This window comes from Larimichthys crocea, chromosome XXIII, assembly GCF_000972845.2.
Source record: "Larimichthys crocea isolate SSNF chromosome XXIII, L_crocea_2.0, whole genome shotgun sequence".
In the NCBI taxonomy this organism is placed as follows: domain Eukaryota; kingdom Metazoa; phylum Chordata; class Actinopteri; family Sciaenidae; genus Larimichthys; species Larimichthys crocea.
Genome location: NC_040033.1, coordinates 12,144,233 through 12,163,567, shown reverse-complemented (window position 1 = coordinate 12,163,567; position 19,335 = coordinate 12,144,233). Strand labels below are relative to the sequence as shown.

Here is a 19,335-nt window from a genome sequence, read left to right as displayed (position 1 = left end):
GATGAATCCTATTCATTTTGTTAATCCTGTCACATTTATCTAGGGACACTATCAGGTCAAGGTTTCAATTTATCCAGTGAATTATATCAACATCTGCCTTTTCACAGACGTTCATGGTTCCCAGATGATGTATCCTGGAGTGTAATGTCTCATCTACTATTGGATGGATCGACATGAGATTTGGTGCATATATTCATATTTCTTTGCAGGATTAATTGTAACCTTGGTGGCAACCTAACTTTTCATCTGACGTCAGCATCAGATCCATTTTTTTTTTAATCTATGACTAAATATCTGCAAAATTAACGACATTCCATCGTCCTCAGTTTCAATTTGTGTTTAGGACTAATTAGCTAATCCTAGCATGCTAACCTGCTAAACTAGGACAGTGAACATTAGAACATTATATTAGCATTGTCATTGTTATACAGTCGTCCCTCGCTATATCGCGGTTCACTTTTTGCGGACTCGCTGTTTCGGATTTTCGGATTCAGATTTTTTTCAGTGTAATTTTGCATGCTTTTTTTTTTTTTACAGCGTACTGTACAGTATGAACGCGCATTGTGTTCAGCCTCCTAAATTGGCTAAGGGAGTACTGTACAAAATGCGTGTAAAAAGGTGTATAAAAGTGTGTGGTTAGGGGTTTTACGGCCTTAAAACATGTATAATAATTGTAAAACTTACTTCGCGAATTTCGTTTATTGCGGGTTATTTTTAGAACGTATCCCCCGCGATAAACGAGGGACCACTGTAATACTGATGTTAGCATTTAGCACCACCGTGCCTGAGTATAGCCGCAGAGAGCTGCTAGCATGCTGTAGCCTCTTGTTATGCATGCGGGTAAATGAACATTATGAGGCATCATTGCAACGCCTATTCTTTGAATATGTTGATTTGTAAGTGCTTTTAGGAAATCATTTGAATTGATCAGGACAGATTATATTGCATCTCATCAAGACTCCACTCGGCCACAAACTGAAGCGCGTAGTCAATAGTGGTCCCTTTATCTCATCTTCAGCCTCTCCTTTCACAATATTACATCCGAGAAAGGGGGTCGTAATCTCACCGTGCTTCATAATATCAAAATCCATTTCTATTTGATGCCCAATCCTAACTAGAAAGCTCCATTTCAGAGTGGCAAAATACGGCTGCTGAGAAGATTTCACCATGCAATTCATGCAAGGCATGCGTTTGGGTGACCTGTGGGGATTCAAAGTGTAATTCACATAATGGGTTTTCATCTCTTACATGGGTTTACTGTAGAATAAGTCAATGCTTTTTAATTCTATTAAGAATAGAGTTTTATTTGTCACTGCCAGGGAAGTATTTAAACATCCCTCTTTATCCAAACGGACACATGCACAAAGACACAGATTCATGATTAAAGTGTTCCCGCAGCTTTCAAAAAGATGAATATATATGCACATACTGTATATGCGCTGCATTTATTTCTGTATATTACCTTTGAAGTCTAATAAAAATGTGGAGAAACACTCTGATCTCCCAGAGAGAATAACCCTGTTGGTCAGATTCACTGCAGTCAAAAGGGCCGTCTGTTTCTCAATGCGTGTCAAGGGGAATTAAGACCCCTGAATGAGAAATCAAATCACACAGCATTTCCTTTCATCTTCTCTTGAATCGATAGCATGTCATAAAGTATGTTGGAGCAGACCTTGCAGCATCCTGGCATAATCTACCAATGAGGATGACTGCTTCTTCATTCTTTCACACAGTTTTAAACAGAAAGGAGCTTCTTGTCACACCTTAGAGCTAAACTCCTCAAAATGTCAGGTTTGATCTCAGTCACGCTGACACACTGTGATTAGCCCTTCATCCGAGTATTTGTCCTTACAATACAAACATTTCCGTCATCCAATTTAGTCAATTCAGGCTTTCTCCTGCCTGGGTGTTTGATGGATGTCCAGAGTAGTTGGCAGTGGAGTGGAGACTAGGCTTTGATGTTCAGCCCCAGACTGTTAGAGTATTCAGGTTGACTTTGATAAACCCCATTAGAGTGTCGCTAACTCTCCCTCTCTTGCTCTCTCTCGCTTTCTGACACACACTTACAGGCTATGAGCCTCAGAGGGATGGGCGTGAGGGCAAGAATACAAGGTTGCTCCCAACACTACATAAATTCTAAGTAAGTGAGTCAAGAAGTGGATGACGGAGGAAGTAAATAACCGGTTTCTGCTTACAAAAAGTGAAGGCAAATTGATTAGGATGACTGAATGAGTGAAAAAAATAAATAAAAATCAGATAGTGGCACAGGGTTGTGTTACAAAAGATTTACATATGCAATTTCAGGCCTTTGTCACCATAAAAGATTGAGAGATGTATATCTCCACGTCACTGGAGACAGCTGGTTCTTCGAACGTACGGGCTAGAGCTGCAGTAGGTGAACATGAGCTTAATCATAAAAGAATGAAAGATTCGTCAGGAAGTCTGGCGGAGGTCGGTACTCTACAGGCACGCCAATGCAACGCCCCATTCACCACTTGCCACTATCTAAATTGAAAAAAGTATTTATACCAACTTAGGGATCAGAAGTTAATGGAAGCAGTCATGCATCAATTGAGTTACATAAAAATGTCCGTCGGAAAAGGGTGAGATAACTACATCCTTTTAAAAGATTTTTAATTTTCTCAAATTGGCTTTTTGTGTCTGATCGAGGATGTACGTGTGTGTGTGTGTGTGTGTGTGTGTGGGTGGGTGGGGGCTGTAGGCAAAATACTGTGAGAGTTTAAATCAGACATCAGAAGGGGTATTAATGGGGAAATGTGCTAAAAGAGTAGGATGAAATAAAGATCTCACTCCGCTGTAATGAAACGCTGCTCTTCTGTGCGCCTGCTAATCATGCCGGCCAAATTGCAGCACAGATTGATCAAAAAAAAAGGTGCAATGACAGAGGTGGGAAAGTGATTAAGATGCAATGGTCATCATCATTGCTATCCCGCTCTGGTATAGTAATAAAACCTTTTGGCACAAGAGACGGACCCATCGGTTGACACGCTCCGCCCTTATGTAAACTCCTTTTGTCACTCTGTATCTAATGTCTCCCATATAAACCCATCTGTTGGTTTATAGGATAGAAATACTATCATTTTTTTGTTGCTTCACACATCTGAACCGCAGGCAAACCGGTGCCTCGAGCTGATGAAATCCTCCTCACATTTAAACAAATCCCAATCAGGATTACAATGAGAAGACCCCAAAATAGTTTTTTGAGGCGTGTTGACAAAGCACAAGCTGTGCTAAACAAATCAACATTACACTCACTGATAAAAAGAAATGTCATTTTGTTAAAATTTTGCGTGGTTGGGACATGCTGGACCACAATGAAGCAGCGAAAAAACAAAACATACAACCAACTCATCAAAATGAGTAATTTTTGTATCCGCTTGTGTCATGTTTTCTATTTTTAGTCGGGCCTTATTCAACTTCAAAACTCCAACAACTCAACAGCTCCCATCATTGCTGTACATTATATCAGAACCACATCACTGTGACTGCTCTTGCTGCTGAAGAGGGCAACAAATAACTTTTATAAACGGGGAGCATTAAAAGCCGTCACAACCGGAGTGATGGAAACCTCTTCCAGTACCTGTTTCAGGCTTGAACGCACATTACAACAAATGCAACTTAACATGTTGGGAAGCCAGTGAGGGATTACGTACTTGGTACTCCACAAGTTGCTGGTTAGTTAAGGCATCTCCTTAAAGGAGGGGGTGGTGTTCATGTTGCACGACAGGCTGCCACTCATTGTGAATAAAGCCTCCAAATAACAGCCTGGACTCAAAAGACACCCAGTGCAACAACAATGGTTTAAATTTGCTTTGGCATGCAGGACCGGCAACCAGGAGTACTTACTGTATTTTCATAATCACAGCACAGCTATTTTTTACCTCAACACAACACCGAAAAAGCACTTTAAGCAAAGGTATTAAGCACTGAGCTGAGCACTTAACCAAACATGTTCACCTGAACATGCAAGAGCATGAAAGTGGAGTCTAAATCAGACTTTTTAAAAAAATACTTTTTGTCTCAGCCAAAAGGGTGAAACCACGGATGTTTGACAAGTAGTGTGTCAAGAGATCCACTGCTAGGAGCCAAACTCTCACTCCAGGGCCAGTGCCACCAGCAAATGAATATTTAAGCCACACCAAAGCTCTCCTCTCCACACACTCAATTTTTTTTTCTCGACCACACTCTAAATTTTCACGAAGCTTCGCCTCTTCAGAGGCAGAGCACGATGAAATCAATGATTCAGACTTCCCTCCTGATCACAGTCAATCTCTCCTATAAACTACAAACCCACAATGAGATTTTTTTTTTTTTTAAATCTAATCCCACCACCATCTCCCACATTTCTTCATTTCTCTGTCTGATGTATGACCCTGTGATCGTGTTTCACGGCCTCTTACCTCACTCTGTGGTGAAATAAATGCTGTCTTAGTGGATTAAATCACAGATGTTTGAATACAAACACAATAAAATATGCTCTGTGTGCGGGCAGAACAGACTTTTGCATGTGGTATTAGATGGAATGAATAGTACCGTATTTTGCTCAGAGTAGAGCCAGTCAAAGGACTCTGAAATTATAAGTGAAGTTCATTTTTTTTGCTCTCTTAAGAATAACCTGTGCAGCCAGCACCCACGCATATCATCCCCTCTGATAACAAAGAGAGAGATCGTGAAATATCAACTAAATCTGAAGGTAAAGTTGGCACACTTTGTACAAGGAATACAAGGAAATAAAGTGTTGCCCAGAGGGCGACAAAATTCTGAGCCAAGCCTCTCAGATTCAAACTAATCTTTTCTAATTTAAGAGAAAGAAAATTATGTCCTTGTGGCATACAGCTATCTAGGGAAGGGATGGTGATTTCAATCTCTTGTGAATTCTACATCTTACCAGAGCAGCCCCCAAAAGGATTATGTCTGAATATTTAAGATTGCTGTACATGGCAAGGGTGCTCATGAATAAGTATTTTGAGGGGAAACGGTTCCACATGAAAATAAATCTCACATAACTTCAACTCCTTCCTAACAAACATGCATGTTCTTAGAGGCAACACACAAACCAACGACACCTCAACAAACAAACCGGAGTACAAAATGAAAAGGATTTTTTGATCTGAGGGTTGAAATGTAGCTGCTCGGTGGAGGTCCAGTGTGTATGTCTGTGTTTGTGTGCAGGGATTAAGAGTAGCATACAGATTTGAGTAGTTTCCCCGAGCTAAAATCCAGCTTGACTCAAGCCTTGGATGAGAAATGTACTCTTAAACACATGAGGACACAGAAACAAGAGCAACCTTGTATGTGTATGACTACTGTTCAAACTACTTCTTTTTTCCACCGGTGAACTGTTACTTCTCTTGTTTACGCAAACAGACTCAGCATGAGTGATTCTTGCAGGATGTTGTATCTGCAGTATGCCGATTTTCCAGAGCACAAACTCAGACTCAGTGTTGTCAGCAAAGACTGCATCTGTCCTGTGCAAAAATCACAATTATATAAGAGTTGCTTTACTGTAACCCTCACTGTCTGGATACGGGGGATACCACAGGATCATAACTCATAACTATATATATAAATGTGCTGAATGGATGAATAATATATTATTTTGTCAAACTGAAGGATTCCCTGAAACAATTTGATCCCCCCTGCAGCAGATCAGATATTTCATTATACAGAATGACTAAACAATCTGAGTGCATGCATGAAAGCAGATAAAGTCAATAAAGTCTCAATTTCCATCCTGGAGATCCAAAGCCAAAAAACAATTGTTGCAGAAAAACTGATATCTGCTGTAGCAATGCGTTTTTCATGCTCAGCGTTTTAAACATAAAGAGAGCAAGCTGTTTGGGCACTTTAAGCTGTTTTAAGGCGGTTTATAAGGAAGTGCAGAAATCAGTATGTGTCCGTGTTTCGTAAGGGGTCGTTTGTATGCGTGTTAGGAACAGAGACCACACGGTAAAAGCCAATCGGCATCCTTTTATAGACGGTGGCGAGGAAAAAAAAAAGTGTCAGCTCAATGAATATTCAGATAGAAGCAGAGCCTTGAGGGGACATGGAGCAACCCCAATCTTTTATCAGTCTTCCTCGCAGCATGGCCTATTCACGGCAATCCAAATCTTTTTCTGTATCACTGACTTCTTTCTTTATTTGTATCGCTCATATACAGCGCATGCAGCAGCGTAGCCGTGGCGTTCTTCTCGCCTCTTTCTCCGCCTCGGTTTCTCCCCCGGCTGTACATTTTCCTGCGTAGGGGAATAATGAGAGCCAGCAGCGATGGGTGGCCACGTGCGTCGCATTGTATAGGAGTGCTGTGATTAATCGAGCTTGCCAAATGGAAAATGAAATGCCAGCAAGGCCATGCTGTTCAGCAAGCTGTTAGTGTTTGTTTGAGGGAGAAACAGAGATGAACACACATGATCGACTTCCTGACTTTTCCAGGTCCTTGCTCTCGGCAATCTGCCAGAAAGACTTCAGTCATCCAATAGCAGAAGATGCTCCTAATTGACTTGCTGGGCTCCACTGGTGTACAGTCAGTGGTCTGAGGAGGAAATAAAAATGTTCTCTCGCACCCGCCCCCTCCCCGCACCTCAATAATCACAGATGGATGAGCAATTTCAGCTTTGACAAGGACGAAAGAAGACAAAATGTGCGAGAAAAGCTGATGAAACCAGCACCTCACCACTGCTAACAGGTTCATGTTTGTCACGCTGTCATCCTGACACTTCTTTCAGCTTTCCTGACTCAAGGTTTCAGAGCCAAGCGGATGCTTGACACCTTCAGCGAAATGGCTGAAAGTGAACTGAAAACAACCGCATAGAACATCGCGCAATCTGTTGCACGCCTCCGGGAAACCAAATGTCACAGACACACACTTTTAGGACGTCAAACAGTAAACATTCAAATGTAACCTGCTCCTTCCTGTAGCAACTGTTTAGCAGCCCGCGAGCTTACATGATGGATCCTTCGGCTGCAATAGCAATCCTTTCCACAGACGGGGGGAAATCAGGGGGAGTCAGGAGAACCAAGCAGGTCTCTGTGTAAAATTTAGCCCTGGTCTGACTGAAAATTCTGCCATTATGGTTATGAATGCCCTGCAAAATCAGGACTCACTTCACAGACAGCTCTCCAAACCCAGCACGGATACGGACGAATATAGAATACTCTATTATTACATTGAATATTTCTTCCTTGGTTTGAACTCTAGAATAAATCAAATATGATAGTGTGAGAGGAGTTGGAGAGTCCGTTCTAAACCATAAACCACTTGTCATGGCTTTTCTATAAGCCTATCAAACATAATGATATGCATTAACCCTCTAACACAGCACAGTCCCAACAGTATATACAGCAGGACAGCTGGTATATGACCCGGCACTGCACTTTCATTTCCTGAAGTGTACCATCAACTCATTTTATTGTCATTTCCTGTAAGGGAGTACTATTTATTGCTGCGGGTGTCCGCTTGAATCCTGTTTTATCATTTTAAAATGTTATGAGGATTACTCAAATTCCACATTTCATAATCCCATCACGGTCTTGCCATCCTACATTGTTGACATCATTCGCCCAGCCACAAAACAAAAAGCTTCCCATTACCTATTAGATTACCCTGATGCCAAATGTGATTTTGGTCCCTTGGAAATTTGCTCTTAGATGATAAGCTGGAAATGCAAAGTTCAATACACTGCCAAAAAGGATGTGTGTGTGTGTAGGGGGTGGGGGGGGCATGTAGATACATATTCATCATTCATACTCATTTTGAGGTAGTTATTAGGCTCTTTTATTCGTGTATGTTAATACAGGAACTCCCTAAGGAAGCATCCCGCTCATGAGAAAAAACGAAAAACAAGAGCAGAACTCCTCGAGCATGGAAAGCAAATCTGCTCTGTGATGTCCTTCGAAATCAGAGGGTACAAATCAGGATTGACGAGCAAACAAAACTCATTCACCTTCCCAAAAATGAAAAAAAAAAAGACCTTTTCAATCAACTCTTAAGAGAATAATTCTCCAAGACGTTTTTCAATGGGTCTGAGCGCCTTAATGTGTGCAGAGATAAAACGCACAGCTCAATCTTGCTGCCTAATACAGCATAATGGAGAGAGTCAGACTCGCAGCATGACAGCCAAGGATCCACCATGGTGATAGGCTAATGAAACAAAGAGCCCTAGGCGAGCTGTTATACCTACAGAAGAAGAAAGAGGAGAGGGGGAAAAAACACACTTACAACAACCCAGCTAATTTGAAATGCAGTTCTGAGAGCAAGGACCATATGCATCACGCGTATAATGAATACACAATAGCTCGCTCCATTGTGGATGTAGCGCAGGAAGGACGCGAGGGTTTGAATAGAAAGTCATCCAATGTTCTGTTACAGATTGGAGAGATGCATCGTGTAAACAAACACACACGGAAATACACATGTTCCAACGTGCTGTATTTACACACGGGTATTGATACATTTGGTGCATGTGTACGGTAGATACACACAAACACACACACAACCCCATCACTCCAATTCCCCAAACCAGGCCACAAATACACCCCCCATGCTCAGCATGGTTTACATTACTGCAGACTCCTAGTTACAAGCGGAGCAGTGCCCTGACCCCCGCAGCATCTGTAGCTGAACAGCAGGCCTGGCTAACAAACTGCCGCAGAGGATGGAAGCAGGAGGCAGGCTGAGCCACTGATTGATCTGCAGGGTAATTGGCTGGGAGAGGCTGAAACAGCCAAAGGACATAAATATCAGCCATCCTGTTGGACGCTGGAGTTAAGTTCCATAGGGCGATAAACTCCGAGTGGCTGTCCCCTGAGTGAAGGCTCGTTGTCTGATAAGCTGGTGAACATTTTGTGCTGGCTGACTTCTCTGCCGAGCTGGAAGGAGGAAGGTGTGAAGTCAGGGGAGGGGCAGGAGAGGAGTCAGAAAGAGGAGGAGAACAAAGTATACCAGAAAGTATCAAAGTCAGCTGCTAACATGCTAGAGCTAGTCAGTTACAATAACTCTCGGAGTTACATCCGGTTATCATTCAGCAGCATAGGAGGGTTATTAAAAGTGGATGATAAGTGACAACAGCCTCCTCTGTTTTGGATAATCCAACTCTTTAAATATCAGCATTGTGAAGACGGTTTTCATTAGTCAACACAGCCAAATTGTGGGTAAAAAAAAAAGATCAATTCCATTGAAAGGAACTGATTTTTCAATGAGATGTTGTCATTATTAAATGCTGGTGAGTGGACGCTAATGGCTGGTTAAAGGATAATTCCAGTTTCTTACAATTTAGGTAATTTATGTTGCCTTATATCAGACCCAAATATGAACTCACTGCAGTCCATTTCCAACTCGGATTGAGTGGATTTGAATGTCTAGATCCAGGCAAAAGATTGTCATTTGTCACTAAGTGATTGGGGTGATTTGGAGCGAACATCTGAAATGCGTCGCACTGGGATGATACGTGCAAAGTACTGTGATGGATCTTTATAACAGAAAGTTAGGGAAGCAATTAAATGTGTCTAACCTGAGGGTTTGTTTAATGACCTGACTGATCTTCTCGTTCCTTGCTAAATACACCTTCTTTTTAGTGACACACAATCACTGTTCCCTGTTCATTTATTGAAGTATTATGTAATTATTGCAGGTAGAAACAATGAACATTTATTTAATGAAAAATAAGAACTAGACTGCAATAAACTGGAATTTAATGTAATCCTTTAATGTGGATGTGCTGGATTTCCTGTAGCACAGACTGCATTTAAAACATGCATGTCTGGAAATCTTCCTTCACATGGACCTGGCACATATCACACAGAGAGCATGAACCATGCATGACAGGGAGAGAGGCACGGATAGAAGAAAAGAGGCAGTGTTAGGCGAGAAAACCAGAGACAGAGAGATGAGTGAAGAGAGCGAGGGTGCAACCGACCTCTTCCACAGCTGCGAGAGGTGTGCCTGCAATGCTAACTCGCTCCATCCATCTCGTTTTGATAAAACAGAAGCACCGCGGAGGGAAGGGTGTCTTCAGCTGGGCGCGAATGCAGCAACTGTCATTCCTCGCCGCATGCGAGTGGGGGAGTCTTTTTAAAATGAGACTGATGCGAGCAGCCAGAAGTCAAAACCTCACAACGAGATGAAAGACTCCACAGGAACAAAAACAAAAGAGAGAGAGAGAGAGAGAGAGAGCTGTTCTTCAAATACAGTTTTCTTCAAGATCAGCTTTGTTACATCAGAATGAGTCATCTTACTTTGTATTACACATAAGAAGGCACACCTACACTGTGGGTAAAGTACACCTAGATATTATCCCAGTAGAGAAAACACATAACAATCATATAAACAGTAGGCAGCACTGGTTCAATCAGGGAAAATACTCCTAGAGAATGTGACTTGCTCTGTAGGGATCACTAATGACAATAAGCATTAGAGCAAAACATTGGAAGGAAGATCTTTTTTTTTTTGCGATTCATGAGGAGTGACTTTATGCAAGCAGCTCATTCGGGCAAACACACACTCCTCACACTCATTTTGGGAGAACACCTGAAAAATGCACCACAGGAGATTGCTCACTCTATTTCTACTCATAAATTCCCTCTACCACCTTTCCTCTGTGCGCCTTTGTGATTCTGAACCTCTACCGGTGTTAGTCCATGGAAAATGAAATTTTACTCCCAGTGCCTTAGGTGCTGTACCACTGTGGGACAGAGTTTTGACAGTGTTTTTATTGGATTTAGGCTTGAGAGGTATCACAAGAAAAAAAAGCTACACCACATCTCATGAGCTCAGTTTCCACTACGAGACATTTATTTAAACTATACGTGACGGGATTCTGCAAACATGGTCTGCTCTTTAACTAAAAATTACTGCTGGTCGCCCAATCAGTATAGTAAAAATTAACATTACCAGGACGGGTACTGTCACAATTTTCCAGACAACAATGACACCGTCTGAATTTACCACCCTTTTTTCTTTTTGTGAGTGTATTGGAAAAATAAATGCCATGTTGCCATGCAATAAAGTCAAATACCTACTTGTTTGTTTGACTTCTTCTATTGTTCCAGGTCTTGACTGCTCAAAATAAAAGCTCCAGATCAAACACTCAGCATCTCCTTCACTGTTAGCTACTTCTATCTCATCATAGGTTGGAGCTCCTAAAATACAGTCAGTGATAACTGTCATGTATTATAATGTGCTTCCTGAAAATGAATGTCAGCGTCTCTGGAAATGTCATTCTGAATGAATACAACTGAATAAAATGGACTCAAACATTTAAATGTTGGCAAATGACTTTGGATGTGAAACTGCGAAGTCGCTGAACTTTCTGTCCAACCCCAGCAGTGGTGCTGCTGAAGACAGTTCCCTCCAAGAGCGAAGAGTCGATCCCTACGGTTCAATTTTCAATTTTCCAGTTTGAGCCCATCTAGGTTCAATCTCATGGCCTTGCCTCCTTTATGATAGGCCCATATATCCTGTTCCAGCTATAATCTTAAATGCTATTTGACTCATTTCATTGCAAAAAGACTCTCAGTCCAGTTAGAGCTTGGTTGGGCTCTAAGGCACTTGTAGATCAATCAGTGTCATCTTGCTTATAGATTCATTAGTCATGGCCTGAATTCTTGATAGTGGAAAACATACAGTAAAAGTGCTGCTGAAGGTGCCTTAGGTAACGTATGAATTACATGCTGATCATTTTCCATTTCACTGTTATTCATACATTGCATGTAGGAAAAATAGGGATTTTTTTTTTTACACTATGAGGAACATTAGTTTGTGTTTTGCACAAATTTGCATATTATTTGCATTTAAATCACAAATGTTCGAGCAAATGTCTGAAGAATTTTTATCAAGAATTCTCTCCAGTTCACGCAACACAACCACTAATATATAAACCAAATACAAAAAACATTATAAGCTTACAAATCCAATCCCATTCATGCTTTTTTTCTTGGAGCAACACAGAAAAGTCTTCATCTCTTAATGTATTCACACACTCACAAAGGAGAATTTTATTACATCTAAGAAGCAGCTGAAACCCTAATGGGCCACAGGACCACACACTATATATTTTTCTTTTCACATTCCCACAATATTTTTTTTAATAAAGAAACACTAAATCATAATTCCTTTGATCAAGGAAATGCACAAATCCTGCCTGAGTCTGTACATAACAGCATCTGCCTCACCACCAGATCTTGCAACCTGGTCTCCAAACAGCCAGCCATCAGAGAGCAGAGAGCAAGAAGGAGAACTTGCAGCTTTTATTTGCTGTGGCTTTGGCTTAAGGTGCTGAAACACCACTTAATCTACCAGTCCACAGGGTTCTAAGGTCACTGTGCCCTAGGACAACCTGAAAAGCAGAATGCTGCTCCAATCTCCCAACATCCTTGCACACAGTGATCCCTCAGCTCAGTAACAGTCCCTCCTGCACATATTCTTTAACATCTATACTTATGAGGCTGCTTGTCAATAATGTAACACATGGGGTTGCCGCTGACCTCCCGAGATGAGGTGAATCTAGTGTGGCAACTTCACACCGCACACTACTTAAATTAGGATGTAGACAGCGGCTCAATATCATCGACACTATTTCAAAAACTAAATTATTGTTCCATCATGAAAATATTAAAATGAAATGAAAAAAGGATGAAAAATAAAAATTCATCTTAGAATTTTTTTTGCAAATTCACAACGCAGCCTTGTCTTATTAAGCCTGAGGCTTCAAGCCCTTTCCCCAAACCACTCATTCTTAACGTGGGTGGTTTACTACATCTTAGGATTCCCTCACTTAATAGTTTCGGCTGCCTTTTATACGTGGACTTGATGACTTCTGTGATACATTTACACTAGACTCTGCACACTGCTTCAAAGCGGCTTCAGGATAATATGTTAAGATTAAGTGTACTGCATCTGAGCAGTGCAATAGGCACTTAAATGAATAGTTTTTTAAATAGACGTGTTCATTTACTTTTCGAGAGTTAGATAAAAGAGACCACATCCATGTCTGTACAGTAAATGCAAAGTCAGCACCAACAGCTAGTTAGCTTAGCTTAACATAAATACTGGTTACACCTGGTTGTAACCAAGTGGCAACCTCCGTGGCTGTAAAGTGAAGCCAAAGCCTTAGTGCTAAAAACTGTAGTTCCTCAAACGGCCACTTGAGGCTGGCTATAGAACGAGTCAGTCTCCATAAGCTCCCATGTTAAAATGTCCAACTTCACAGCAGAAAATAAACATGTTTACAGCCTGGTACAAAAAACTGTTTTGGTCTCTTTTGCTAATTTAAACGTTCATTACAACTGTTTGAGCACCCAAGGCATCAATCAGCCCGCCTCAGCCCCACCCAAGATCCCACCTCTTTGCCCATTTTTAGATTAGCTGGGATGTGGCGGAGGCAGGACTGCCAAGATGGCAATGGCAAGAGCCACCACAGTCTGAGCTTCAAAATGGGTCTTCAGAAATCTGTGCGTGACATCACCTGTCAGTGGTCGTAACATATAATCTGTATCTGCTACTACTTAGTTTTAGCCAGGTTTTCTTAAGTTATCAGGAGCAGAGTTATGTGACATTTCATTTTGGCAGGTGGATTTTCATGCTGTACAGATCTAACTCTCGACAATTGTGTTTCAACCCAATGTGTGCATTTACACCTTGCACTAACTAGTTTTTCCTTAACCAGACATATACGTCATACTAATGAAAGGTGTAGATTAGGGTCATTACTTCACATATTATGTCAAAAACTGAAAAGTTAAATTTTTTTTTTTTGCTTCTTGGAGTGCATGAGCTGTCACTATGAGTCATCCGGGAGTCCACATGTGGTTGGTGGGCAAAGGTATTTCCTGACTACAGTGTAAGGTACGTTCAGTCAGGTAACTAGAGTGAGTCACACATGGAATCTGCCAGATGGACTCTTAAGTATTCCTGTGCAGATCCTTACACAGGTGCTAGGCAGGTCTCCTCACTGAGAGTGTGTCTTTGTAACTCAATTAATTCAACGGCAAACAGTCGTATGTATGTTTGATTTTGCAAACTCCCCCTGCACCTTTCAAATCTTTGCAAAAGCAAGCTACAGTGTGTTCTGCAGAAATAAAAAAAAGGCCTGCTGTAAAAGTTCTATGACGCAAGACAGAGAATGAGGCATCTGGGTGTAATTAGTTTGACAAATAAATTGCGCGTCACATCACTGTGGCAGCCAAGTTCATTTAGTTACTGTTCTGAGTCAATCTCTAGTGTCTGTTAAAGCAGCATCTCTTACTTCCTCTGATGCCACATATACATAAATTGAATACATAGCATCTGCAGGCTTTAAGTGCTCCACTGAAGTATCTCATCATATAATATGACACCGGATGTTGTGAGATTCCAGTTACAGCTCCTTCATTCACAGGCTGCTGTACTAACTGCATTAGTCATCAAGAGCACGAGGCGCAGAAAGGACACTGGCAGAATGTGAAGGAGAGGCATTAGAGTTTTTATCTCTCTGCTCCTAAAATGACTGAGCAAAGAGCGCGAGAGGAGCTGATTCATGTCACCTTTGTTGCTTCCTCTCTGCCATTCATCAGATGTGGGACTGTGTGAATTAGCATGGTTAGCAGAGCATCTGCAGATGTGAGACCCTATTTGCACCGCCGGATTTTCAGAGCATCAAGTCGAGTGAATTCAGGACTTTTATCTTCTTTAATTATGTAAATCATATGCCACAGATATTTCCTATCAAGTCAAGAGGCAGGGCTTTTTTTTTCTTCTTTCCTCTCAGCAAATTTTCAATGAGACTCACAAGAGAAGCAGGCAGAGGAAACAATACTTCAATTGCGCATTACAGAAAATGTGGTCTTGATTCTCTATCTCTGACTATCAGGGCTGGAAATAACAAATTATCCTTCCTGCGCAGTTCTATTTTTAAAGTATTTCTTCTAGGTTACAGTAGTGATGAATTCATATACTGTACTTCAAGTTTCATTCACATCCATTAAGTATGACAATTTTCATATCCCTCAACGAAACCTAGACGAGAATGCAACGTAGATGTCAACATAAAAACACGATTATATTAAAGGTTTACATTCACTGAAGAAATACTAAGATAAAAAGTGAATACAAAGCTATGCCACTGGAGTATGACTGTACTTTATAAACATATAAACACAAAAGGAAAAAGTTGATAGCTCATAAACACACACACTATCATTCACACACATATTTACAGAGGTTTAAGGGGAATCAACATGGACGGACATTTTTACTGTACATAACAGTGATATCAACCTAACTCTTGGCCAAAAAGTGAATCATCACATTTCCCAAAATGTGACATTGTTCCTTTAACAGTAGTTAACATGAGCTAAAATGCTCTCCATCCAGTGATATTATTGCCTGGTAAATGTTTAGATACTGAACTATATCCCTGCTGCTGAAGAGCATCAAGCAACACATTTGTAATATCATATCCATGTCTAAAAACTTAAAATTGAATTTGACACAGCAACTGATGCTGGATAAGAGGGTTTGCACCTCAGCAGACAACAATCTCTAGAAGACAGAATCCACGGCGGGCATTCATGTTTTACTTCCCTTACACTTTGATTTTCTTTTCTTTTTTTCCCCAACTCCTTTCTGAATTGTATGGAACATATCAAATTTGACAGGCTAATTCTCACAGCTACAGCAGTTTTAGCTCAGTGTAGTTTTAGAACAATTCTTAGAAATAAATCTCTTTTCTGCTCAACAATGCATAGTATGATTTTATCCCTCAGTAGATTTCAGTGCTATTGACTGCACTTCTTCTTCACCACAATTTCCAATGAAGAGCTTCATCATCCTGGTTTCTCGATGACAACACATGCACAAAGCCTTTGGAGATAAATCTATAGTCCCTCTTCGCCTCAATAGCCTGTAGCTAGTAGCATGTTTTTTCGGATGAAAGCGTAAGCGTTCCTCATATAAACAATGACACACTCAAAATTCCCAGTGGTAAAATATCCCTGAGCGTGCAGGGGACATGGAGACAAATTGGCATACCATTTATATGTGTGTTTCCTGGCCCTGTGCCTGTCAAGCTCCAAACACACTTAAAAAAGTTGACAGTGTTATTAAACCTACTCAAGTGTAGGTGAAGGAATATTAAATCATGGTTATGCCCTGATTCCTTGTCATCAATCCTTACGTTGCTTCAGTAATGGGATCTCAACCAAAGATGAGGTAAATTAAGAAAGCCAAGGTTTTACACACAACCATAATTGCCACGATTGTGTTCGACAATCCCGATTAGTTTGCTATGCCTCTTCCATCCCTGTAAACCGAGGAGTGGTGCTGCTGAACTGAATTAAAATCTGACACTGCTCCACATCTCTCTAGATATATAGAGAGAAGAAAAAAAACAGCCTAGCCAGTCACAAGACTGTCCCAGCCAATGACAGTATATTGCCAATGGAAAACACTGAGTGTGTGCAGACAGACAATCAATAAAACTCCAAGAGGCTCCCACAAGGGCGAGTTCCCCCTGGATGATGTTTGTTATTCATTTGGAACCTTGCTGTTAGAGCTATAAAGCATGGATATGCTTACAGAGAAAAGAAATGATTTGACAAGAGCAGTGAGTCAAAAAAACGACTACAAAAAAATTTGTACCTGCAGTGAAGTTGTAACTTGCTGAAAATCCCACCGCTTCCAGTTCACCATCCGTAACAAATTTTATCCACAGATATCGGCCGCTACTCCTGATGTCAGGTGGGCTGTGCTGACCACAGTACCGTCCGAGAATTGGGGAGAAGCCAAAGGGTCCATCCCGGACCTCGATGTTGTCAAATTTACATTCCCAAGAGGATTCGATTGAATAATCCCCCGCAAAGTGTAGATCAATACACTGCCTTGGGGGGGCTGGAAGAGACAGTGAAAAATAATTACCATAAAGCACAAAGCACAGGGAGTAAAATATTAGTCATGCTTTCATTGACAAACGCTCAACTTGTTTCATTATCAGCACGCCCACGTGTTCAATGCACACCTCCATGCTCTTAGTCATCTCTGAAACACTAGAGCTGTGATAGTTTGGTGATTTTTTTAACCTTGCACCGATCAATCAAGTATCACCTCCTAATGTGAAAAACCTGAAGTCGCCACTCAGTGTCAAATAAACCCATGTATGTCATCCTCTAAGTGGTTACTGTCCAGGATAAACCCGTGCTTTAGCTTTGGAGAACAAATATCTGGATAAGCATGCTATTTTTCACTGCTGCTGTGCTTAAAGAGAGTATTTACCTTCAAGGATGTAAACACACTCTGTGTCTGGGGGGTATTTGTTTGGGTAATTGGGAGAAGTGAAGAGCCCTCCTTCTGGTTCCTTCACCCACGTTCCACATTGACCCGCAGGCTTCACTCCAGAATTGTTTTTTACTAAAGTATAGACAGCATATCAAAAAAAAAAGAGGAAAGAAAAGTGAGGCATCAAAGCATTGGAGGAGACAAAATTTAGGGAGGAAAGACGCATGTGGCTGTGGCGATGGAGATTACCTGCTGTATCCTTCCTTGTTGCCCCAGACAACCCAAGTATGAGAAGACTTGCAACAACTGTAAGAACAGAAAGACAAATGCATGTTTGATTTTTTCTTTCTTTCTATCTTTCTTTCTGTTATTGCCTCTGTTTTGTGCATAGCTTGATTTCAGCTAAGAGCAGGGTTGAGTCAGCAAAGAATAAGACTTCCAGGTTTTGGATTTCACCTACTGTAAAGCAGCATTATGCTAATGCAAAGCTGTGCTGACTGTAACCTTAAAGAATCCACAAAACACCTAGAATAATCGCAATAACAGCCAATTCTCTGTGACATAATAATAAATATCATATGTAATGTGAAGAATAGAAGTGCAAATAAATAAACAGATAGCTCATAACATAACCTCTAGGCCTGTACTGTAAGTGTGCAAACCTATTTATAGCTTTTGACAGCAGAGCCTTAACCAAACTGTTTCAAAAATAGAGTTTTTATGGCTTTAAAGCTGAAATGTTTTTAATAAAAAATATTATTTTTTTTTAAAAACAGCTGTACAAAAACCTCTACAGTATGTCGTGATGCCTTAAAACTGCTTTCTTAATAAAAATAATAATTAAAAAAAAGACTAAAAGAACTTATGTGACCTTCAACAGTGAGTTTACAGGTTGTAGGATGCAGTATGTCTGTGTATCACCTCTTCATGCCAAGATAACACTATCCTGCTTCCATTTCTATTTCTTTCTTTTGCTGCTGCTCTAAAATTTAACATCCTTCAACCCCGATTAAAGGATTACTACACTTCTTCTTCTTCCTTCTGCCACAGCATAAGAAATAAGAGCTTTGAGCAAGTGTGCCTCAGCTGATGATGATGATGATGATGATGATGTCTTACCGTGATGGAAGCTGTGCCCATGTACCATGTCTGTTCCTTTCACAAACGGCTTCAGACTCAACTAATTCCATTTAGATTTGGGAATACTTGAAGAGAAAAAAAAACAAAACAGATTGAGATTGAGAGTTTTCACGCAGGGAAACCGCTCATACCATGAAACCTTTCGGTGGTTAAACACACACAAGAAAAATGTTTACTTCCTTAATAAAATCTTCAGTGGGAGAGAAAAACCCTCGCAGATGTGTCACACACACACAAAAAAACTAATCACCAGTTTCATACAGAACCAAAAACAGTTCCAAACACTCGCCTGATTTCCATCCAAGCGTTTCTAAAACCCTTTGGTGCTTTTGATGCACTGAAAGGATGAATAGTCCCGTCATCAGCCTTTCTCTAATCGCTCCACCTTTGCAACCTTCTTTTGGAAAATATCATGGACAGCCTTTGTTTTGTCCTCTTTTGGTCCCTTTATCAGGAGAGGGGATCCTTGAGGAGCATGTGAAACCACGCAACACTCATCTCCGCAGCGTTTGCTTCACTCTCTCTGGGTGCGTAAAACCAGCTGGAAAAACACCGGGTGGCCAAAATATTAATAACAATTACAAAAAATAATACATCAAATAAATTAAGTGGATCTTCGTTTGGGTTTCCTCTGTCGCTTCTGTGTTGAGCGTTGTTCTGAGAGCATCCCTCTCTCTCTCTCTCTCTGCCTTGGCTTCTATCAACTGGAGAGTCCCCGCATCCAGCAGGAGTTAATGTATGATCTCCCTCCTCCTTCCGTTCATTCAACACTACAGCCGACCAATGCGCCACAATCCTCACGTACTTTTGACGCACGCACTGGAAACTTCAGGACACGACTTCATCCACACACACACACACACACGCGCGCGCAAAGTACTAGAGAATGAAGCGCTTATGGGTTTGTGTCGAGTCTCTGTGTCTCTGAT

At 41.0% G+C, this 19,335-nt stretch overlaps 1 protein-coding gene across 5 annotated transcripts in view; it reads right to left on the bottom strand.

The window, feature by feature from the left end:
* The window catches only part of neto1l (neuropilin (NRP) and tolloid (TLL)-like 1, like), a 131,137-nt gene that overhangs the window by 50,678 nt on the left and 61,124 nt on the right, over positions 1-19,335 (bottom strand). For 3 of the 5 annotated variants that reach the window (XM_019276503.2, XM_019276502.2, XM_027274199.1), the window contains exons 1-5: positions 18,696-19,179; positions 18,386-18,471; positions 17,516-17,572; positions 17,264-17,398; positions 16,634-16,882 (exon numbers count right to left, since the gene is read on the bottom strand). In XM_019276503.2, coding sequence (XP_019132048.1) covers positions 16,634-16,882; positions 17,264-17,398; positions 17,516-17,572; positions 18,386-18,413 — 469 coding nt within the window. In that variant the 5' untranslated portion in view covers positions 18,414-18,471; positions 18,696-19,179. Of the gene's footprint in view, positions 1-16,633; positions 16,883-17,263; positions 17,399-17,515; positions 17,573-18,385; positions 18,472-18,695; positions 19,181-19,335 lie in introns of those variants that run through there. The other 2 variants (XM_027274201.1, XM_027274200.1) reach the window with 2 other exon arrangements.